Below are 25,701 nucleotides of genomic sequence, written 5' to 3'. Positions count from 1 at the left end.
ATATAGACAGGATCGTAGAAATCCGCGAGAGGTTCGACGCGCGGCGTTTAGTATCCGTCTAACGAAATATCGACGATTTCTTGCTGAGGAAGAACGTAGCAGCATCGCCACAATTCCGGAATAAATATTTTAACAAACCAATATATAAAAAAAGTATATAAGAAAATGCGTGATACAAATAATCACATTTTATAACATCAGAGAAGAAGAAACACTTGTAAAAATTTGATATAAAGTGTTTTTTCATACGATATAATTTGGGTGAGATTGTCGTGTATAAGTTATTCTTCGAATACTTCAAGTTAAACTGCATATCGGATCAAAGCTTGACACCGTTGCTGAACATTTTTCTGGTAAAAAATGGTTATTTGTGTAACAAGTGCTGTAAGATGGAAATTGGACGTGCGGAGTGGACGCACGAGCCGGAGGCGAGTCGCGTCGCGTGCGTAATGGGCCACTTTCCATGCACGTGTGACATAAAAGTACTTTAGCTTATCTTTGATTGCTTAAACACGGCAAGTGAAGCCACGGCTTGGTTTGTAAAGTACTGCCACAATAAATTAAGTGTATACTATTTATTTGATAACGCGGCAATGTTTTGCAAACATAGTTTAATATTCGAAATATATAAAAGTGCACATAAATCTCGTTAATTCTATTACAGTGACCGTGAACTGCAAGTTTAATGTCAGTAACCTTAGATTACCGTAAACGTGACACACGTTTTGATCCTTCATTTATGAAGCCACAGACATTTCCGCAGATAATCGCGGCTCGAGGATGCGTAAAACTATGTAAAACTGTCCGCGCAATCTCCGCGCATGCAGTCCTTGGTAACGCGTAAGTGCGTTAGTAAACTGGCACGCGTGACTCTTCAGATGCAACCGCAGTCGCGTTGTAAATTGCGGAAATGTTCATTTTTTGCATCGTGTATTTGACCCGGGTGAATTTCTAACGAGCGTGACGGGCTTAAAAAGCTAGAGTTTTATATTTCTACATCGTAATTTTACGCATACGCTAAATGGAAACCACAATTGACTCTTTTTTCTACTGGAAAATATATACATATCGTAAACAATCATTGAAGATCAGATAGGCAAATTCACACCATAAAAAATATATTTTTCCTCAATCTTGAATTTTATTCAACTAACAAGGTATAGATAATTTTTTATTTAATCATAAGATTAAAATACACTTTAGATCTATAATTTACATTAGATTTTAAGATAAAATTCTATTTCTGGTTTTATGCTGAAAAGCACTATTTTGATATATGTGTGCATTTGAATATATAGATATTTTATGTGCTGCATTTCTGATTCTGCAAATATTGTTCGTATTACGTGATACATAAAATTATAAGTAGAATTCTATCTTGAATTCTGACACAAATTACAGATCGTCTAAAGCGGGTTCAACATTAAATAATCGCATTTGATATCCGGTTTAAATGTGAATCAGTATTACTATCATATGTCTTGAGAAGGAAATAACAAATTAAACGCAAAGGAAAGACGCATGTCCGGTAATGTGTAAAATAAGAAGGAAAAATCTCATTTTTATTTGAGTCACATATCGTTGGACGTTCTTTAGCATCGTCGCTGCAAGTCCGACGCGCCGTTTCGATGCGCTGAAAAAGGGATACCGCTTGCGAAAGATTCGATAAAGATGATTTTACAGCCTGCGCGCCGTTTCTCCGCGTTTTCGGAGAGATTTACGTTACGAGAACGAGGCGAACGGTAAATCCTAATTGTTAAGTCGGCCGTACGTCTGCGTCGAACGTTTCTTCGTTATTTTCGTTGTAACCTTATACCGGGGGTAAGTACCGTGGCCGTGGACTCAGGACACGTATAAAGTGTAACGTGTGCAAAACCTGCGCATCGTGTGTAGCATATGCGATACACGACGGGTTTGCAAACGTGGCAGGGAATATGAAGTGCCATAATTCAAAGGGTTCAGAGCGAAAACCGTAAATTTTGGAATTAAAAATGTTTACAGGTTCATTGGTCGATAAATTGATCTCATTTTGTCCACATTTACGGACAAATTATTTTCACAATTGCTCTGTGAGTATTATTACAATAAAAAAAGGTTTTGGAATAATTTTAACAATTTTATAATTTGGCTATAATTTGAGTCCAAAAAGAAGGACTAAACTTAATTTAAAATATTCTTTAAATATTACTACGATTTAAGCTTTAGATTGCCTGATTAGATTTAATAAATCTCACTTTAGTAATGGTGTGACATATTTTTTCCTTATATAACGCCGGGTTAAGATATAAAACTGTATTCTGATTATGAGTATGTTGCATGATACACTTTAAGACTTTTAAAATTTAAGTAATGACATTAAATCTGGCTTTTTAATTGCGATGATTTACATGGTACTTGATGCATATTATATAACAGTAAGATAGAAAAATGAAAGCTAAGTAGATTAAATGTCGATTTAAAGTGGAACAATCGTGATTCTTGATAAACGATATTGAATTGACGCATTTAATAATAAGCGATCTTCTGAGCACGTAAATGCTTTATTCGCAAGATAACAATATGCATGTCAGAATTTCGCTAGATCGGATAATTGTTGTCGTTACATACACCACGCTGTTAGATTAACCTCGGGTAACCCGGTCGTGTCCATCGCGAGATTGCGATAACACGATCTCTTTCTCTCGCATTATCTATCGTCAATTCGTGGTGCTGCACGTTCACGGCAAACCCCTCTTGCTCAACAAACTTGGTCAATGATTCACGATTCGTGTTATATGTTACGATTTCAGCGCGATACACAGACACACATAGATACATACGTGATACAGTCAAGTATATGTATCACATATATCTTTCTTCAGAGATACATTTTAATTCACTCTTTAATTACTCGCGTTTTCCTCCACGAATAGAGCGCGATTAGGACCATCATATTTTTTCACGCGCATAGGGATAAAGATTTTTAGTTTATTTACATTTTTTTTTAAAGGACATGTGCATTATGCGGAAAAATCTGAAAATGCTTGAAAAAGGACAATTCTTAATATGGCTAGAATGTAAAATATTTTATGGTTCATGGGGCCGCCAGAGGCGTAACGCTCATTGGACAGTAATTACGACTTGCGAGGATCGGTCGGCCGATCGAGGTATCGCTCTCGCTATACGGAAAGGCGGCGGTTGCGAAATGACAGACGTCTGTTTTTTCTTTTATAAGTATCCCGGGCACGAAAGTGGCCGCCGGACGAGACACGGACACGTGGGAACGCATTGACATCTACTTAACTCTGCCCGAGTGTACTTCTAACGTGCGCGCATGCTGTGTCCGACAGAAAGATCGATTAATGCGGCACAGCGATCTCGGGCAGCAATTGCGCGCCGTGCGTGATCACGCTCGCCACGAAAGCGGGAAGTAAAATAATTGCCGCGCCAAATCGCGGATCCGGCCTGTCGCTATATCAAAATAAATTGACGATTAAGTAATTGTCAGATTAGATTCTCGATCAGAGAATACAGGGCAGAAAAACGATTGTTCGACCATTAAACATGCACGATCGTATCGTCCGATATCGCGATCTTTCTGAAGAACATTCTGTATCGTGTATCGTGAGATGAGATAAGATTATAATCAGCGATATACACATAGGTAACATTGCGTCATAGTAAAAAGATTTTATAAGATTTTGATTAAAGGAAACAGAGAAATGAATATATCTATTCAGACGAGATAAGCCTAATCATTAATCATTTATATCTATGAAAATTTTGCAGAAAATAATAAATTAAAAAAAATTATCATATTTTTAATTTATAAAATAAATACTCTTTTTGTTTGTGCGTAAGTGTATTGTATTTTATTGGTTAAGCTTGATATTTTAAAGGCATTTTTTTATGTTTCTAAATAGAATGTTTTTTTTTCTCTGTCCCTTTCTCTCGTAAACGTCTCGTCATTACATTTTACCTTTGCAGAAAACATGTATATTTACAAAAATTAATTATATCTTATAATCTTGGATACTATCTTGTCGGACATATTTGGAATTCGCGCAAAAATGATGCGGCAACCTCTTTTAATTCGGTTGAACGGTACATCAGGCCGATCTGTACGTTTTCTCTGCCCTTTTTTCGTAACCAGTCCCGGTTCTTCTCGACTTTCGGTCGGAGAAGTCTAGGGTCATCACCGTCGCCCACGGCACGAGCCGACCTGCTGCATGAATGAACGCCAGGGAACGGGAAAGCCCTTTTTGAGGGTGCTCACGTGGCCGTCACGTGAAGAAGGCACACCCATTGTCTTCTGTGGGGTGCAGGTGCGTGCTTGTATAAGTGTATAACGCACGTTTTTACTCTTTTTATGGCGTACGTGTGCATTCGCGATGTGGCACACAGGTTGAAATAACGGCGGCTGAACATAAAAGAGTCGCGGAAATAAAAGATTGGACGTGGCGTGCGAGGAAGCGAAAATGCGGAATAGCATTAATGCTAATTGCGAAATATGAGAAGCATTTTGTCACACCATCGTTTTGTTCTTGTCGTGTCAGAACTAAACGTGCAAATATTTGAAACTATATCTGTTTCGGGAATATACGAACAAAAGAATTTGTCGATTCTTTTTTGCAGCAATTTTCGCTTAATTCATTCTCGGAAGTTCATTTTTTTATGTATAGGAAATTATCTTTCCAAAAGTCTTACAAAATTTATAACGGTAACTTGCGTTAACATTGCGAAAAACGCGGGTTTTTAATTTTTCTCGAATAGGGTATGGTGGCAGGTTGAGACGGATTTTTTGTTTGGGCTCATATTTCTTGAACTAAAAAAGGTAAATTAAAGATCGAGGTATTTATAGATAGAGGGACTTTTTGTGTACATGAATGTATAATTTTTAATTTTTAATATATTGAACCATTCGAGTGTGATTAATTATATTATCTTCCAAATTCCTGCATTTGTCTCAATGTGCCCCATCCATGGATTTTTTCGCGACTCCGAATATATCCACAGAAGACAACACATATGCATACACAATCAAACATCCAACATAATTAGAGCAAAGCTTAAAAGAATGTTGAAGTGGAGAGCAATAAACACGTTCGATATCGGAAAATCTCAATGTCTCACTGATATTCGTCATATTCTTTTTATGTTCTGACTACTAGTATTTTTGCATTTGATAATTATAAATTCGCAAATGTTATTATCTTTTGGCATTATCTTTTGAATACTCTTGTAAAAAAAAAAAGAAAATATGAAATTTTCCTTGTCTCCTCTTTTTCTGAATCTTTCCGATTAAACGCGTCACAAAAATTTGATCTTTTTTTTTTACGTCTGCACTGTCGTATTTATTTTTATTATCGTATTTATGCATTGTCGTATTTATTTTTATTATCTACTTCTTCATTTATAACGTGATATATCTCGTAATACATGAAATATTTAGAATGGTTACACAACCAAATGTATTTTTGCGAAAGATATATTTTTATCGTAATGAAAATGTCTTTATTTTCATAAAAGTTTGTAAAGTCATAGTCATTTTATTTATCCGCGATTTTATTATGTTTCTTATACATTTGTCACAAAATTTTTCGTTTTGTTCTAATGGGGCACACTTTTTAATTTAGCGTTTATTTTCCTTAGGAAATCAATTTTTTATTAATAGAAAATTTGTTTTATTGAAATTATTATACATGTAATTATATTTTGTATATAAATAAAAGCTAGAAAAACAAAGTTCAATCTTTGGAATCTGAAAGATCTCATCAAGCGCGCGAAATATTATTAAGATCAATTAATTTTTAGAATTTTTTGATTATATACGATATATAGAGTTTAATTATATCGATTACACACTACGTATCTATATTTTGTTATTCCGCTTGTTAAATAATTTTGATATCTTTCCTACGCGAAGATCGCGAACGTTTTTCTATTATACAATATTTTCGCGAATATCATCCTTTTCTACAAGAAGAAACTGCCTGAATCTTAAGTTATATTAAACTGAAATTTCTAATTCATAATTTCTAACTTATAATTGTATTTTTATTGCGATCGACAAAAGTACTTCATGATTCTTACAATTAAATCAACGGCTAACATTTTTAAATTATGGAGTAAAGTTGTTTAGATACCAAGCGCAAAAAACGTTCCGCGCGAATTACTCCGAACAATCGGAAAAGTAACAAAAGCCGGTAAAACGGAAAGTTTCAAAGATTTTTCAACTGATAACGAGACGCCCAGGTGTGCGCGCTTCATTCAAGATATTCCGTTTCGTCGCGTTCAACGAAAGCAGGCAGCGCTCGCCAACGGCTCGTGGCGGGCCAGGCGGGCGGGCGGGAGGGGGAGGGGGCGGTGGCCGCGACTCGCGAGAGCGTACCGCGCCGGTTGCGTGTGTCGCGTGTCAGTTACATCGCGGCAGCGGACGCCGGCGGGCGCGCGGAGTGTACGGAGTATACTTTCGATCAGCGTGATCCGTGAAAACCGCTATTATCGTGGCACGACAACAGAACGCCGAACGATTTTTCGCGTCAGGATGAATCGGAGTAATCGAGTCGGCGAAAGGTGGCCGCCAAGGAGCGCGCCTGTCGGACGCGAGTGACGGGAAGTTCGGGAAGTCGCAGGAGCGAGGTACCACTCGTCGCGATTATCACGTGCGCGGCCCTTCTGACGCCTTTGACTAATGCTATATTTAAATCGCGACGTGTGTTTGTGTGGATAATTGTGAGACGCACGTTGGATTACGCGAAGGCGCACGGCCATTCGAGTGTGAAACGCGACTCTTCCGGGCATCGATCAACGCGAGCTACCGCGATCGCGGACGAGTCGTGTGAGAGTGGCGAGGATCCCGTGAAGGAGTGAACAGTGAACGCTATTTATCCGTGGACAGTGTCCGGTGACGTACAAAGATCGACGGGCATTCATTCGTGTGTATTTTCTTGGCCGCGCGTCCTCCCGTACTCCATATCGCGAGGTGATCGCGCGAAGTTGGCCGCGAGCGCGGCCGGCATCACAGTGAAGGTTGACACGAGCGGGGCGAATTTCGAATTTCGAATTTCGAGGTGCCCATGCCGGCGGCGCGCGAGCAGCAGCCCCGCGGTCGGCCGTGCGAAGTTCGTCGCCGTTGACGTGTTTAGATTCGAAAGACCGAGCGGCGACGCGTGACGCGAGCGGAGGTCATCGGTGCGCGTAACTTGTGACTCGTGACGGTCTGTGATTCGCACGCGACGATCGTCGATCCCGTCGCCGTCGGGTGGGTTCGAACTTCGAACCGTCGCGCGTCGGTAGACGAACCGTCGCGTCGCGTCGGCAAACGAAATTAGCTATCGCCGGACTAACCGTCCGTTCTTCCGATCGAGTGTGTGTCCGTTGGATTTTCCCGATTGAGTTTGTGTAAAAAACTGGAGACCAAGCCTGTCCCAAACGTATAAAGAAATAAAGAAAAACGATCGCGTTCGATAAGCGCGTCGCGGCGACGTCGGCGTCCGCAGATTGTGACGTAACCTCGAAATCCGCGGGACTGTGAATCGGAGTGTACGTGGTTTAAGAGACTTTATTTGTGTGTGTGTGCGCGTCAGATAATCCAAGGGCAGAGTTAGAGTTAGAGGCCTTCCTACTCCATAGCCAGTTGGAGTAACCTCCCCCTCCCCCCTCAAAAAGGGACAGTGAATCGTAGCCCGTGAACGTCCGCGCGGAACGTTCGGCGTGAAGGCCGGCGCGGGCGCCTTCCGCGATTCCGGTCGCGCGTAAATTGTATCATCGCGAATGTCGTCCGCGATGCCGTGGATTCTCGACGGCCGAACGGCTCGCGTGTGGCGCGCCGAACGTTGTCTCTGACGACGGTTTCATCGAGGCGGGGGGAAGGATCGCCGGCCGCGAAGACGGCGGGTTTGTCCGAGACAACGGCGCCGATCCTCGTCGTCATCGTCGCCGTCGCCGTCGCCGTCGCCATGGCCTACGTGCTCTGGCGAGTGTTCATGAAGAAGTACTCCAAGGTGCGGCTGGGCATCAGGAATCTGCCGGTGAGTCCAATTTTTATTTTTATTTTTTTTTTAATAAAATGACGATGCTAAAACTTCATACACATGGCGAGTCCGCGATCCTCGCATTACGTGTAGATATATCTTTTTACTCCATTTACGTCCCGACCCTTTCGTCTTTCTCCTCCCCCTCCCCTCACGTCTAACAAGTAGTAAGCTACGTTTGTTTCTCTTTGAACGTAAAAAAATGTAGAAAGTGCACGTGACGAGAGCGAGCACCTATTGTACGTGCGCGCGCGGCACCGCGCTTGGCTTTCTTTCGAGCCCACGGCGCTGAATTTTCAAGAGCTCGACATCGTAGATTATAATCCTTTAATTGCGGGGGGAGGGGAACGTAATAAGCACCCTCTGCAAACCTGAAATAAATGGGCTTAAAAGAATGAATAATAATAATGCTATGAGCGCCCCGGCTTGAAATAGGCACGCATGAAGCGCAGATTTGTTGCGATCGTAGAGAGAAGACGCGACCGGCCTTTGCGTTTATCAGCTTTCGTTTCGGTCATAACTATTATTTTTTACGCGGATATAAATGGATATAAATGGATGTGTATCGGAGAAGACCGTGATTAAGTTTTCATGCGCGGAAGCTCGAAGAAAAAGACCCTGTTTACAAAGCTGCATTTTATTCCAGAAATAGAATACAGCTGAAAATGTGCGATCCCCGTAACATTTTATCATAGGGATGACTGCTTATCATTAAAATTAATAGCACAAAATTATTAATATTAATCGACATATTATTATTAATTGCTGTTTTATTCACATTAATATAATGATTAATATAGTTTAATTAAAATCAGTGAATTTTAAAGAGGATTATTAATCCATTTAAGAAATTAATAAAAGTGAGTGAGGTTTAATTCCTACCTTCTATTACACGTTTTGTATCTTTTTTTGTTCTTATTTTTTCATCGGTTTGTTTCATTTCCTAAAGAGGTTTTGTGAATGCGTAATTTTTAGGTTTATTCGGTCGGCCGATATCGTGCGAATGCAAATGCGAACGGCGCGATATGAACGCGAGATGCTGCGTGTGCGATCGCGCATCTTCGCTGCCTCGGATCGTCAAGGTTGATAGTTTGCGGCTGGACTCTATAGTGCCGGATAACCGCGGTACGATCGCGGCAGCATACGGATTATGCAATTAGGCATCGCTCCATGCCCGGCGGAAACTCGCTTTCAATTGATAATTACCGTCGTTAGCAGTCCTTTCCGCAACTGGGATGTGTGTGTGTATACATATATACATGCCTGGATTTTATTTATTTCTCGCGCGTATTTTTCTTGACTTCGTCAAGAATGAATTAAAATATTAGAGAAGTCTTCTTAGAAATCTTTTATGATGTTTAATTGCGAAAGAAATAACTACGTATTCACGACTGAACATTAGTTGTTTGATGAAAAGTTTATCCATTTTTATTAATTTTATTGAAATCGTCATATGCGATGTGCAGACGGCGTCATTTAATACCACCTGAAGAGAGCCGTGTGTCCGAGTAAAATAATAGATCAAATAATGATGTCTTTCAATTGATTCGGACGCGGCTCTCTTCAAGTAGGAAGACATTTATAACGCCATTGTACTGTAAAGTAGATGTCTAGTTTTGTAGAATTTTAATAAACAATACCGTATTCTCTAAAAATTATTTCTCATTCAAAAATTTGAGATATAATAACCGATATAGCAACATTTAAATTAATTACTGATATTTTCAGAATATTATAATATTTTTCATATCATTGTTTCATGTTCTTATTAATTGCTACGTCATTGCATTTGCTTTATTTGCATTTGTGTTACATTCGGGTTACAATTGAGAAAAAAAGCAGCAAGCCTAAAGGCATGTAGTATGTAAATGCATAGAAAACTTTTTTTCATCGATGCAAGCTTTATACTTCTGATAGAAACGATTAGGGACCCGTTACCATTTGGTCGATCATGATAAATCGAGCTACAGTAACGGTGCAAAAAGTTGGAAAAAGTGCAGCAACGTGGCTGCCCCTACCAATAATTATCCAATTATTATTACCACATTGGTATTAGCCGCAGTTGCATTCTAATAATTGCATGACGCCACGATATACTGACCTTCGTAAAAGCGCGTGGCGCACATCGTGTGCGGCCGATAATCACTCCAGATAGGTAGATACTCGAAAACAGTCTATACATAATTGACATAACAAAGCGGAAAGCACCCGCGAGCAATGCACAAGAATTGCAACGGTCATTATATTTATAACGTTTTTAAGTGATCGAAACAATAACGGTGTATAAAACGAGTGCTTTTATTATAAATTTTGTTATTATCGAGAAAGTTATTCTACTTTTTTTTAATTCTTTATTTTGGATCCGCTCTTTTTAATTTCTATTATATATATTGATAATTACTTTTAATTATGATTAATCTTGTCCTATATCTAATCGTGTTCTATATCTTAAATCATTATCTTCAAACATTCTATTGTAGAATATATCTGGCCACGTTTACCATTAATTTTTTGATATTTATAGTTTCTTAATTATACGTTTTATAACTAGAAATGACTGTAATTAGAAAACTGTAACTATAATTAGAAAATAGATTTGTTTTATAAGATAACTAGCCATTCTAATATAATCAGAATTTAATTGAACAGTCAATCAGATTAAAACATCACAATAACAATTAATAAGTGTTAATTGATACATGAAAAATAGGGGCATGACAATGTGAGTTTACTTACACAAATAATTAACATACTTCTGAATAACAATATTACATATATTTGCATTTAACCTTGCAATTCATGTTTTGGTATTTTTTTCTGCTGATAATGCTATCGTCTATGTATTCTGGCTGTTTTTTTTCCGTTTTATTGTTTTAACACACGGTTATATCGTTGACTTTCGTGCGTTTGATCGATCGGCGGATTGTATTCCATTCCGGTCAACATTTAATGAGACACACCCGGCCGATAAATTTCACGGAAGGAAAGGGCTAAAGCTAATAGATAGGGGAGAAAATGTTGCACTTCAATTTACGGTGCGTTCAGTTACTCAGATGATTAAGATTTTTGTACGGTAATAAATGAGGTTTTATCCAGAGAGGAAATGTTAAACAAACATCGGGCGGTCACGCTTTGCACGAATATCTAATATTATGTCTCGCTTCTGTTACTTATCTTTTGTGAGTTTCTCAATAAGCTGTTACACCACGTTACCGCAATAGCAGTGAAAGATATATTTTGTCCTTCGTTTTTCAACGTATCATTGAATAATACTCAATGCGAGACTCAATGATTCACAAATTGTGCATGAAAATATTTCAGAGAATGCGTTAATCAAGTATTTAATAATAAAAAATTATTATCTTTTCTGGAATAAATATGCAATAATAATGTGTGTTAATTTTCTAAATATTGTACAGAATTGGATGGAAAGACAAATTTAATTTTATCCTGTCACACATTTTGACATACTAAATAGATAGGTATTGTTCTTTCATTTTACATACGCTTTGTGAGAGCGACCTAACGGAAAGGTATATGAGGTGTTAGATAATTGAAAGTAAGAGCGAGTGTAATCCCCTATTTGCAATCGGCGGATGACTTCATCACCGTGTCGCAATGGGCTCGCGACAAACACGCCTTCGTACAGTCTATAATTGCCGACTGTTTAGATTGTATCTCTTGAACGTTGACAGTATCTTTGTTGAATCTCCCGACAAGATCGTGCTAACAGAGCGATGGTATAAGCAGTTTATCGCGATTATAAATATATAAAGCAGATGGTAATCTGTTCGGTACTTGAAACTAATAATTTTTAAAGATTCCGAGTGTACAATGAAAGAAATGAGAAATGTATTAATTATCAAAAGATACGCACTCTAAGTTCTTCTAACTTAATATAAAGAAACAATACAAGAATACAAGAATATAAAGAACTTGTTCTTATATATGTTTTTAGTATTAAAATATTTTACTGTTGTATTGTGTATGACTAGGTATATTATGTGCTGTGTGCATTTCCGAAATATATTAAAAACTGCGAATTTGTTTCACGGGCTATTACCCAATTAATCTACATGAAAAGATGAAGTCAGCGTGTGATCGTCAGCCAACAGACGTCGCATTTGTCAGAGCAGCTTAATAAATTTTAATGCTGCGTGCTCGCGTGACGTCGGGGTCCACTAGGGTGTTCCGTCAGTGGCAGCGAGAGGGCCGGGAGGTATGAACGGTGGGAGTTTAGGAAAAGAACGAAGGAAGGGAGATGCGAGGGTGCAATTTAGTTTGCGGTTGCTCGAGTCGGGTTACGTTAGGCTAGTCCGGCCGCCAGTCGGTCCCCATGACCGTGAACCGCGCGGCTGACCTGCGACACAAACACGGTCTCTCTCTCTTCGACTGGACCCCTTTGCCCCCCTCCTTGCGTTTCCATCCCCCTTTCCGTCCCTGTCCCCTTCGCCGTTGCCACTCATAAATCTACCTGCACCACATCGCGTCTCGTTTCTACGGACCGCTCGCTTGGCTCTCTCTCGTGTTTCGCATTGTGCAGTCTTCGGGATCTCCGAGTGATAAATACAACCGTGGCCACACTCTCCTCCTCTCTCGCTCTTCCTTGTCCTTTAAATTTCATTTTTCGCGCTCTCCCTCTCCTTTGGTCCAGCGCGAAACCGGCGATGTAAACTGTATCCCGCTTTTATCGGCTCTCTTCTCTTAAAGAAGCATAATCTTGCTACGTGACTTTACATCGACACGTAGGAGGCTGATCTATTCCGATATCCAACTTATTGAAACCGGAATTTGTCTTGCAATTTATATAATACACGATATTTTGTCTTTTTTCTTTTTTCTATCATTGTCACTTTACGTATACAATTTTTTACCATTAAAACTTTTCTTTAAATAAGTATTGATAAGTAAAGCATTTGTTTTTTAAGAGAACATAAGCAGATATGTATTTTGAATTTTAAGTTTTCAATATATCTCTATTGTTTTTTTTATTAAAATAACATATGGTTTACATAATTTTATATTGAAATTGAATGTTTATTTATAGTAAAGTTCGTGAATGTTTAGTTTGACAGATTTTAATTCTGGGTTTTTCATATATTTATTATCCTGCGTCATATAATATTATTTTATAGCTCGATGATTTCTATTTTACGTTATAACGCGCCGCGCGGAATTTCATTCACTTTCGCCGTTAATTAAACAAGCGCATTTCAAGACAGCCGAGTTTGCGTGACGAGAGTAACATGCAAATTTCATCGAAAAACGACGTCCCAGAATTAAACTCTGCTAAATTAAAAATGAGTCTTTCCCGAGGTTTCTTTAAGCTGTCACTCATTGCGTTGCGGTTCGTTGCCTGGATTAAATATCGTTATTGTGTTGTTACACGATAACGAGTTGGGCGAGGACGAGGTCGCAAGAAAGAAATTATTTTGTAAAAGGAGAACACAGATGTTTCAATTCGTTTTTATGTTTAATGTACTTAATGTCTTAATGCATTTTTATTCGATCGTAATTATTTCTTTCTTTCTTTTTTCTCGGTATTTAAACTTGTCTCAGAGTGATGATATTAATTTAGATGTGATGGGTGATTATGAAGGCCATTTGTGATAATTTTTAATTCTCTATTTAGAAAACTTTTTCTATATATTTTTTATATATAAGAAAAATACATGATAATATGCAAGAAAAAACAGTGTAAATGCTGCAAGTATGGAATAATTGAATGATTTTTTGCACAACGATACAATGAATATAGTTAAATACATTAATATAGTTAAATTTATAGTTTTTACACGCTTATTTTGGTGCGTCGGCGTTTTGGATTTTAATTTATTCAATAATGTATTTCGGAACGTTATGTTTTGATTTCAATAAGGAAGAAATCATACTCATCAGAACTAGTGATTTGACACGTGAATCGATGATACAGACATGTGTCTTCGTGAATTTAATGCCATTACAGCCATTACGTTCATGTTGAAGCGTCACGCGTTTCTAAGTCATGGAGATTCATATGACTTTTTCTGAGTGCCGTTCAGTTTGAGCAAAAACGTGAAAGTGCTCCTATCTGGATGGATCTAGCGTGTTTCAAGTAAAACGATTTAGAATTCCGTGCCCTAATTACGGTGGAAACCATTTTCTAAGTACACCGCAGATACGCTCGTTCCTTTCGCATCGTTTTAACGCACGTATGACAACCTTCCGAGAGAAATCCTTGTCAACGGAAATTCCGCCGTGCCAATTCCGGAACTGTACGTAAAAACCTTAATCGCAACGAGGGTAATTTCATGACAGGAATGGCCATTGTTCTAAATCCATGGTATTATAGAAAGAGAAGTAGAGTTTACAAAAAGAGGAAAGCGATATGGAGTAGTAAATAAATGGAGGTATGTGTGTGTGTGTATGCTTATAGGATATGGTAATTAATCTTAAGTGGATTTAAATTTCTATTTCCCTTATTTGGTAAAATGTTTGCTTGGATGTATTTAATATTTTTATTATTATCATAAAATTTGTAGTATATTTTTGGCTAAATACATTTGATTAAATTTTGATAATATTATAAAGTTAATTTACGAACAACATATTACAATATGAATAGCTTAGTAGTTACATATGTATAGTCAATTTTAGATAATTAACAATTTCGCAGAGAAAGACGTGCAATCATCCAAAGTTTAATTATACATGAGTAATAATTAATAATTACTACGGGTCAATAACGGAGATGAGTAGACACACGATTAATATTAATTTATAAGATCCTGTATTTGGCGACGCACTTGATACATGACCCGGTATGTTTGTACGCATTCACACGATTCATTATACCGTCAGATCGTATACGCGCATACACACACGCACACATATTTCTCACATTAAAATTGATTAATTACCGCGTTATATGAAATTGGAGAAATAAACCTCTAAATGTAACGAACACATATAAATTGATATAACTGTCTGTCTTCTCATAATTGTTACACTTTCTGATTTTAATAATAGAGATGAAAAGATAACGAAACAAGACATTGATAAATAACCTGAAGTCACGTACTCCGAAGTAGTGCAAGCCTACCTCATGAAAAATCCGGAATCAGAAAAAATTCGGTAATCCGACATTCTGGCGGCAAGTACGTAGAATTCTTTTTAAGCATTTCTGAAGAATGCAGGAATGAGGAAATAACCATCGTGTTTTTCGAGACGGCTCGCACATTTTTTATCAAAACTGTGCGACCGCGCCGATGTTTTATCCCGCGCTGTACCACTACCGCACGCATACTTTTGTATTCCGGAGCGCCGCCGCGCCGGTTCTGTATACGCGATAACTATCTTTTCCCGAATATCCTTGCGGATCGCCAGCGTGCGAAGATGCGCGCTTCTCGATTCAATTTCACGTTTGCGGCAGGCATGAAAAGCGATACGCGCGCCTCTTCATTCAATTTCATTTACGGTAATCCGCGGCGTACCGTTAACGATGTGTCGGGTTGACTTCTCGCGACCGAAAAACCATTCTTCGTGATGCATCATGAGCAACGCTTATCGCGACGACCTCGGTCGCATGTCTCGTTTGCATAGAAAATATACGCGCGTTAATGCCACTGCCTTCAATGATACATATGTGTTAATTTTCTCACAATGGATTTTTGTCGCGACGAGAACGTGAGACTCTTCATGTTAGAACGATACGACACTCGATAAGCATGCATGAAATTCATTAAACGACCTAGAATTTTCGAGCAAAATAATGTTTCTTAATAAATCTGTTTTTATCGCTTGTGTGCAGAGTACTTAATTCAATAATATATTTGGAGATACTCTTTGTTTTATAGTTAGAAGAAATATAACATATATAAAGAAAAAAGATTGATCTTTTCATTAATTACGTAAAAAGTTATACGAAAATAAATAGTTAAAAAGAATAATTTGATAAATTATTAAAGCATTCGAGTCTTTTTTTTATAATTTTTCTATTTTTTCACTGTTTTTATTTTTATCAAACACCAGAATTATGAGCAATGTAGGATTAAAAACAGATTCGAGGAGCGTGGCCGTAATTCTCGCGTCGTTTTTTCAACGTGGCTTTGATTAGATCTAGGATAATACGGCGGGCTGCTTTGTAATTATTATCAGCGGGCATCGCGCGGCCCACGATGCAACAAGTACGAATTTAGTAGTGATCAATCATCACACGCACAACTGACCTCGCCCAGCTGTGACTCGAAGTTCGAGTGAAAGCGATACACGCGAGGCATGCTTCGTCTGGGATGTAATAATTATTCAAAAGTACAGGGCCCCATTCTCGTTTCCTGATAAATGATAGGCGCCGTGCCGGAAGGAGCCGCTCGCATGAACAATATCAGCCGCTGGGAAATGATCGATCGAACTCGAAGATTTTCTGGCGGCTGAAAGTGCACACGCGCGGCTCGCGATCACTATGCTCGCGTCCGCGGTACTTGTTGCGGACATTTTTTTTATTTTCTTTTTTTTTTGTTTTTTTTTCACGGAGCAGAAGCTCCTCGCGCCAAGAAATCCAGGTGTGTCTCTCTCTTTCTCTCGCGAATGCAATGCTTTATAGCTCCACCTAACAACTTCCTGAGCGATGGCGATAAATAATGCATGGTTACGCGCGTGCTTCCTCGTTGCCTCGCACAGTCTCTTATTTTTCTTCCTAAGCTCACTATCGCTCGAGAACGACAAATGTTTCTCACCTTCTAGACTACGATATTGCGGAATATGTGAAAGAAATTCTTTCCCATGAGCAATTGACACGCCGCGAGGCTTTGACGTAAAGCGATAACATGCACACTAATTTATTAAATAATGCAATCCGAGTACAACGCTTAAAATGATGTAGGGATTAACACAACCTACACCAGTGTGCCTGATTATTCATTACATAATATACATTGTATGTATATTGCAATTGATCTTGTTACTTGTCTCGCGACGACTATTTTTATTCGTTGATGATCCACATCCTATGAGATTTTTCTAGAAGAAAAATCGATTTTAAGTTAAATCTGCAATTTATTATTTTTGTAAATATATTTAATTTTTTATGATTTTATTTATTTTTTATTTCATATTATTTTATATTCATATTTTTATTGCTTCATTTTTATAAAATATTAGTATTTCTGTCGAATCTTATTGAATCGACAACGTTATTCTTGAGAAAAAAAACTTGATACGTTTTCTTTCTCTTTTATATTTAATATGTTTTCCGAAGTTATATTTTAAAAGAATTTTTAAATTGTTTAATAGCTTTTATATATGTATATTATATTAGTTTCGCATGGTATCTGAAATGTCCATTTACATGCTTTATATATAGTTTGCATACATTTAATTACATATTTAATAAAAATGCTACTTACAATTAGAGAAATAAGTATTAACTATCGGCTTGAACGTGAAAGTTTTTCTCTTCTTTTCTTTTCGATACGAGATAATAATTGTAAAAGGTAATAAAAAAGTGTAATTTTTTCACTCTAGTTTTTATATTACTTAAATTCTTTTTTATTAATCGTAATATGTAGTGATATGCGCGCTTGTAATTATTGCACGCGATTGTACAAGCGGACATTCGCCACATATACGAGGGCATTGATCCTGCTGAGACGCTCTAGTTTTTTGTGTAATACTAATTCGATACTTTGGATGAGACGCGAGATTCTGACTCGTAGATCTACTGTTTAAAACGTTAGACGGATATGCATAGATATCGATAATCAATATGCGCAATTCGTACATAAAAGATTAATAATGTATTGAAAAATTGAAATATATATGTCGCAGGGATTTCGTGTAATTTCGTGTAATTCTTTTTTTTGCAAAATCCTTAGGAAATTTGCAAAAAACCGGGATATTGTGGAATAAATAAAAATGATAAATATAACATAAATATAAATATAATTTATAAATATAATTTATAAATATAAATTAATAAAAATCTCAATTTACAATTTTATTGACAGAGCCTACGATTTTGCAAAATTACTGAAGTTTCCTAGTAAAATTGTGTATTTTTTATTCATTCTACAATATTCTTAATATATTCTACAATATCCTGATTTTTGTGAATTTTCTAAGGGATTTTGCAGAAAAATGAATTACACAAAATCCCCGCGACATATATACTATGTTTGGAAAACGCAGGATAATTTCTGTACTTTTGGTGATAATTTCCGTCACAAATTTTTTGTTACTATGTGAAAGAAATATCTTTCGATGGTCAATTAATAAGGTGTCTATTTGAACAATACGCATACACAAAAATATTAAATGTTTTTTTTTCTAATAGCGTTTTTCACTGGCAGAACTGGTGCGCACTCAGTGCACATTAAAGCCGTTGTACACTGATTTAGTATCTAATATTTAAAGTAAAATGCAAATATTTCGACTGATAAAATACTCGCAGTACATATTTTACCAAATAGTGCAATAAAGAATATTGAGGATTTCATGATTTAACCCGATTATATTAAACATACACTTTACGTTGGTTTGTGTACGACGGCTTTAATGTGCACTGAGTGCGCACCGGCTCTGCCAGTGAAAAACGCTATAACAATATCTATTCGTACACGTGCATTTCTGTTAGCTCTACGTTGTTGATCAAACGTAAGAAGATGCGCTAGTACAAGCACCAACCAACAGGTGGCACCAGGCTGCTTATAAATGCAGTTGCATTGCAATTCCCGCAGGGATGACTGGTTTGCACAGTCATTTGGGCTTAGCAAACCCACGGACCCGAGCTCAATACATTGCAGACCCTCACATATATTTACACATCATATACACTCATGGACACACGTTTTTTTTTAGCGGTAGTGCAATGAACTTTGAAGAAAAGTAGAAACAAGATGCAACCTAATTTAAGAATTTTAAAATGAATAAGAATAGATTCATATACGTGTTTGATGAAAATGGAGTAGAATATAGCGAAAGAGAAATTATTTTTTATTTATTTTTTTTCTAATTAAGAAGAAAAGTTACACCAAAATTGCATTTACAAATATAGAGATTCGATTATATTAATATATAAATTAAATATGAATCTAAATTAATCTCCTCTTCCGTAACATACATATTTAGATAAAAAAAATTTTAATATCAAAAATTTTTTTATTGAACATGTAAAGACAAATCGAAAGAAACACTTGTAAAATAATACTTCTAGAGATTTAGAAAATATTTCTGTTTTATTTTTATTTAATAACACATTTCGTTTTTTATTAAATATTATTTAAATATTATTTAAATATTATTTTGCTTTACTTTATTATATTCGGACATTTCTATAATAATTCGAATCTGTTTCATATAGAAATAATTAAATACCTAAGCTATAAATCCAAACACGTCAATTGGTCGAATATTATCGTTTTTTATTATGGGCACAAAAAACATGCTATACGAATAAACATAATAATTTCCTATCTTTTTTAATGTTGAAATTGTACCAATTATAATTTCTGTGTATGGTGTATACACGCACGTGAATTGACTGTTTGATGGAATAACGGAAGTACCAATAAGTATCACTTTTACTCGCGAATTTGTTACGGTGCTTATTTCTAGCACTTTCCTTCCGTGTGCGGCCCAATTCTCGCACGATCTATGTTAAGCGAATACATCTCGAGCCTATCAATTTTCACTCGTGCATCTATGGGATATTCTATATTTAATAATGCATTCGGGTAACAGATTTCATTCGCTCTATCATCCGTGAAACGCGATTAGACACGCGAATCTGTCTTACCGCTCGCAAAGTACCGTAAGTAGCTCGTTAAAACGTCAACATTTTTATTTTTATCGGTTTTTATTTTCCTTTTACACTTGCAAGGATCACGATTATTTACACCTAGAAATCTACTTCGAGATATTGTACGTTTCATGTGAAATTTTACGCCTGTTAATCAGTCGGTTCGACTTCAATGGCGACCGATCCGCGCAAGAAGGCCGTCAATCAGTTTGCATCCGTTTAGACTTTATAATTGTTAACACGATCCTGAAAACGCAATGTCGTGAGCGTGACACGGCGCCGCGGCGATGGGATCGATGTCCGATCGGTGACACGGCAATTCGAGCGCACGATGAAAGAGGCATTCAATTACCGACGACGCGAGTCGCGAAGTCTCGAATTCGAAGAAGGATTCGACTAATGAAACACGACTTGTTGTGCTATGTGGTGGCCGAGTCCTTGTCCGTGCATTTGCGATTTATTCACGGTATTAAGGACTCTGCCGTCTCTTCATGGTGGGTCAAAAGTTCCGTCGGCTTTGTCGTATGCCGATGTCAATCGTCACGTTCAAATCGCACAAGCATTATTTGTTACCGTGTTACTGTGCGGTACAATAATCTCTCGAGACGAGATGAATTATTCTAACTATTACCGCATACATATGTTGCAATGTTGTTGCGCATAAACTCTTTGTTCTTTCGCGCTGCATTCGTTGCCTTAGGTAACACTAACTATATCAACGCGTTGAACCGGAGCGATCCATCCGTGGTCCGCCATTTTCACGTCTGGTATGTTGAGATACGAGAAAAATGAGAATATAATGCCTTCGTCCGGCTAGATCGTTGCATGCACGCCGCGTTATTTTCATTCAGGGAAGGAAGTCGACGCGCCGGGGGAGTTCGATTATCCCCATGTCGATGTCGGTGGCGACGACGACGACGACGGCGAGAGGGAAGCGTTATCACGCATGCCCGTGTTCCCCGGCGTTCTCGTTCTCGTCCGCGGAATCGCCTGACGGATATTTTGACAGTACGCCGCCCTGCATCCTCCGCGTTAAGATGCATCTCAAACCTTGTCGTTCACGGCGCCGATCACCATCATTGTCGTCTGTTCGTGCGTGGCTCCGCGCGGGAGATACATTTGGCGCATCGCGAGAGAGATGCGTCGGACGCGTCGCTTAAACGTGCGCGTTTAGCAGCGCCGCTCGCGGAATCGGGTCAGTCGATAGAACCTGAGCGGGTGTTTGTGCGCGTCCAGAGTGTTCCTTCGTTGAGGTAGGATTAGGGGTAGAAAACTAGCAGGAATGAAACAGTTCTGAGGCCCGAATTCGGATAAATCGTTTCTTAATCGCGTGGGAAGAGAGAACGGTCCTCGATTCGAGAGTTTTCCGTTCCGTCACGAGTGACAAGAGGTGATTACAGGTGGTGAACTCATCGAGTTGCTCCGAGAGGGACTCGCCCGAATCGCGTAGACAGTACCGTTTTTCAGTTTTACGCTCTCGGGGTGGCCGGGAAAGGAATGGCAGCGCGGCGGGTCCGAAATCTTCGCGACGTCTCGGAGCAAGGCGTTGACTCGTTTTTGAGCCCAAGTGGGCGGGTGTAGTCGTGAAAGAGTGAAGTGTTTGAATGACTTGCGCGCGGGAAGGTGGTTGTGTTAACTCGAGTATGCGGATTTCACGGACATGAATACCTCTTCGGCGAGGTGGAGCCCGGCTCTCTCGGCGTCGCCGGATTACCACCGGCGCGGGCGTCCCGAAGTGCCGTGTAAATCTTCCTGAAAATTACGAAGTAATCTTGCGACGGGGGAAGGGGGGAGGGGTTCCGTTGAAGAATCAGGTTTTGTTGTGCGCGCTTGTGTATGTGTGCGTGTGTGTGTACGCGTGTGTATATTGTGTGTCGTATGTAAAGTGCTACTCGACAGGATGACGTCTCCTCTATTGAGCCGCTCCGTGTCAAACACCTCGGGAATCTTCGCGATCAACGCGATCTTAAGGGATACGCTCGTAGCGCGAAGACAATCGTTAAATCGTTAATGTAGTAGTTCTCGTAACAGCCGTGACTGTGTTTTGTGATTCTCCGTAAGAAGGGCGGGGGTTCTTTTCCCTGGGGCGGCCCTGGATATACGAACCTGCTGTGCTCCGCTCCTCACGAACGTCCATCTGTCAGAGGCGTCTCTCTCAGAACGTGAAATCCCGTTTGGAACCTTGACGGGCTCTCGAGCGGATTCTCGCGCTCTCGGTTGGTTTTGAGCTATCTCGGTGCATGCCGCGTTCGAAGGTGGGCGGATGCCGCTGTCCACGCCAAGGACACGTATCCTCGAGCGCGCGTCCCGAGAACAATGAGGATCTCAGAACGGCCGTTTCGCTACGATGCTGGAATGCCGTGCTGGGAATGCAAACTCCGAGCCGAGTCGTTCTGCCCTTTGTCTACGTCGTCGTCGTCGTCGCCATCGTCGTCGTCGTCGCCGCCGTCGTTTGCTCCACTGAGATGTATGACCGAAACCTAGTTGCGTCGCGAATGCATATGCCGTGGGAATAAATTGACCGGAGTGTTAAGCGAGGCTCGTTCTCATCCGTTTGCGACGGTTAGAAAGGACGAAGGAACGGAATCGGCGGCGAGGAAAGAGAATAAGAAGAGGCTAACGAGCTGAACAGGATGAGTCATTTCGATTGGAAGTTACTGCGCCGGAAGAAGGTACAGTTTGTTAGGCCGAATTTTTCGCAATTTTTTTCGAATCTTCGGTTCGTTGGAAGTCAAACGATACAGCTATTTATCAATTTGTTTCACAAAGTGTCAACGTAATTTTCAAGGTGTAGGATGCGTGAGTTTGGACGCAACAATTTGCATTTATTATTTTTTAACATAGTAGAATTTTTAGCATACTTTCTTTTTTTTATTAGTAGTTTTTAGGAATAGAAATAGAACTATTACAAATATTGAAGAGAGAGAAAGAGAGAGAGATGACTGTTGTGAAAGTTTTACTTTAGCTTACTTGGGTTTATATTGCAATAGAAAACACATGTAATTAATTTTTAAAAATTATAATTAATATAGAAATTTTTTATACACAAATAATATAAAAATTATATTCTGCACCAATCACAATTACATGTGTATAAATACTTCACAAAATTTATAATTTATAATTTATTGAAACAAAAAATAAGCTTATTACATATTTTAAAACATATTTAAAACTTACTATTTTTTGTTTAAACGTATATTGAACATTTTATTGCAACACAGTATACGTTTACTCATTCTTCTGCTGCGTGCGTAATTACGTTGAGGAACAACTGTTCGCGTACCTGTGGGTTAAAAGCGTTATTAGTCAAATTCCAAAACATAACGAATGTAAGTAACCCCGCGATTACAAATTACCGTTTAAAAAAAAAGCGACTTATTGACCCGCGGAAAGATTAGTATGGTGGAACAGCATAGTGAGCAGCGAGCTGCTCGTTTTCGCATGCAGATTGATGTATAGTTGAGAATAATAGAGACATTGAGTGCTGCTATAATGACGATCCATTAGTCACCGAGAGAGCGAGATGGCCGGAAACATGGAGAATAGCCTTTTTTGAGAGTTATTAAGAATCCGCTGTGCGCGCTTCACGCAGATACTCGGAGTTTCATTTCCGCCGTTTTTATTCCCATTGAATCGGAAGGCACGGCCATTGTATCTCGAATGTCTGTTAATCCCGCGTTCTTAACAGACACGTGCGAAGTTAGGTATCCTTGACCTCGTGATATTCCGTTAACTTCCTGTAATATGGTATGCTATTTAGCATTTAACTTACCTAAAGTTACACAAATGGCAAGGAAATAAACGGAGTTATTTTGATGCCCCAAATTACATTGAAGATTAACGACTGTTTCCGCTAGCTGACATTTTAATTCGTTCGACAGTCGATAAGCTACGGAGGATAAATGAACACTGATCTTCTCGATGGATCATATGTCGAATAATAGAGACGTAGAAAGTGCTTTAGGAAAGCTGTTTATTTGTTACGAGGCGGGGCGACGCGCGTAGGAAATTACGCTGCACTTAGATAGATGCACACCGTCATTTCCGCGCCCGAAACGTTATCTTCAAAGCGCCCTCGATGACGTTGCATCAACATATCTGATATACTTTGTTAATGCCATGATAATAATTAAAATCTTCACATAATAATCATCTAAGGACAGTTCCCTCAAATAATATTGAGATAATTATTATTAGAGGAATTATTTAGAAAGTTTTGAAAACACTGACATATCAGATTTCTGAAAATTTTGTACCTTATTATTTAATTATATTTAATTTTTACCGGAATTTTTTTTGAAGGAACTCTAAAACTCGGTATGGAAAAATTAGAAAGCAGAATAAAAATTCTATATCAATTATATCGAGACTTATTATTGAGGAACAGGGTATCACAACTTTACACAGGTAACACAGGTTCTATAATAACTGGTCGACTTTTCTCATTATTATCTAGATTTGTCATCGAAGTTATTCTTTTGATACATATCTGATATATCAACACAATTTTCATTTAATGATCGCTTAGAAATTGAGTAACGCACTGGCTTACATAATCGATAGGATCGCGAATGAAATACGGCGACTGCGTTGCACGTGTCATCATCTAATCTCGCTTCCTTCGGATTAAGCGAGTTTTCAGTGTATTTACTCGGTGTGTTAGCACGTGGAGATACGTTTTTTGTCCGACGGTGGTTTTACCTGCGCGACTTGAGCGTGTGCAGGATTTGCATAACAGAAAGAAGGCGTTACCGCGGTTGGCGTTAAATTTCAGGCATCAGTGCGCTCGGCTTTCTGTCCCCGCGGACTTTTCTCGTGTCTCCGGTAATTACCGTATACCCGATCGAGGCATTTCGTGGCATACACGGGTAATAATGCTCGCTCGCCTCGCGTCGCCAGATTGTCTGTCGCCGCGTTTGCGCGCTATCGACGCGTTTTATCGCCATCGATACCGACTTTCGCCCTCGGCGGTGAGACTTTAACCCGGATGAGTTATGCGCGATCCAAAGTGACATTCATACGTGCATTAATGGATTATCTACACGTCCCGCAGCTCGAACGCGGCCCGGCAATTTGCATTGAATGCGTCAAGTGTACGATGATTTGCTCGCCGACTTTAATTTAACCGTGTAATTGACTCCGCGACGAAATCACGTAACAACGAACAGCGAAATGCCGCCGGTCCTATTAGCATATGCGATTTTCCCGCGAAAATCCTAATCGCGACATTTACGCGCGTTATCGCGTTCATCGGGTGTATAGAAGTCGAGTGATTGTACTCGCAGATTATTAACGCAACGTGTTAAAGTCGCACTCATGTATCTATCGCTCGGAAAACACGCTTACCAAATCCAACGGACAATCGATATAAAAAGTACGCGCAATCTCGTAAATGGAGCAATTTTCCGCGTGGACGAATATCCTACCGAGAGACGTAATTAACGATAGTCCCCCGTCATAATCGATCTCCGGTTGCATTTATCTGACAATCTGGCATTTAGTGCACCATATTGATTAAATAATTATCACATAATGGCTGAATGGTATTTTTACTATTTTTCTTTTTCGTGCATATTGACAAGGTAATGACGTGTGTTCCAAAAAATGTTAAAAGGATACGAGCGAGGACACGCAAAGTGGAGATGGGAGAGCAAACTTGGATATAGCGACGACATTTTGCAGAGGAGTGCCGGCCCGTTACTACAGGCAATAAATCGATCTCGCGTCTCTCCACAAGTCTCTTTCGCGAGTCGCAGGAGCGGAAGAGCGCTTCGCGATCCCTAGACTTTTCTCGCCTCTTTCCCACGCTGTCGTCAACGTTACGTCGAGGCCGACAAGCGTGACGATTTTGTGCGTTTTTCAATATTTCCATATAAAATGCATTTGCTCGTTTAACTCACTCACGATATT

General features: G+C 39.0%; 1 protein-coding gene across 3 annotated transcripts in view; it reads left to right on the top strand.

Annotated features, from left to right (window-relative positions):
• The first annotated feature begins 7,153 nt into the window (after positions 1-7,153).
• LOC112462483 overlaps positions 7,154-25,701 on the top strand; it is a 291,597-nt gene continuing 273,049 nt past the window's right edge. Inside the window, exon 1 of one of the 3 annotated variants that reach the window (XM_025028281.1) lies at positions 7,154-8,012. In XM_025028281.1, coding sequence (XP_024884049.1) covers positions 7,941-8,012 — 72 coding nt within the window. In that variant the 5' untranslated portion in view covers positions 7,154-7,940. Of the gene's footprint in view, positions 8,013-20,786; positions 22,461-25,701 lie in introns of those variants that run through there. The other 2 variants (XM_025028283.1, XM_025028282.1) reach the window with 2 other exon arrangements.

Source organism: Temnothorax curvispinosus, unplaced genomic scaffold (assembly GCF_003070985.1).
Source record: "Temnothorax curvispinosus isolate PA1 unplaced genomic scaffold, ASM307098v1 QBEX01012454.1, whole genome shotgun sequence".
Lineage (NCBI taxonomy): Eukaryota > Metazoa > Arthropoda > Insecta > Hymenoptera > Formicidae > Temnothorax > Temnothorax curvispinosus.
The sequence above is the reverse complement of the archived record's forward strand: the minus strand, read 5'-3'. Positions and strand labels throughout refer to the sequence as shown.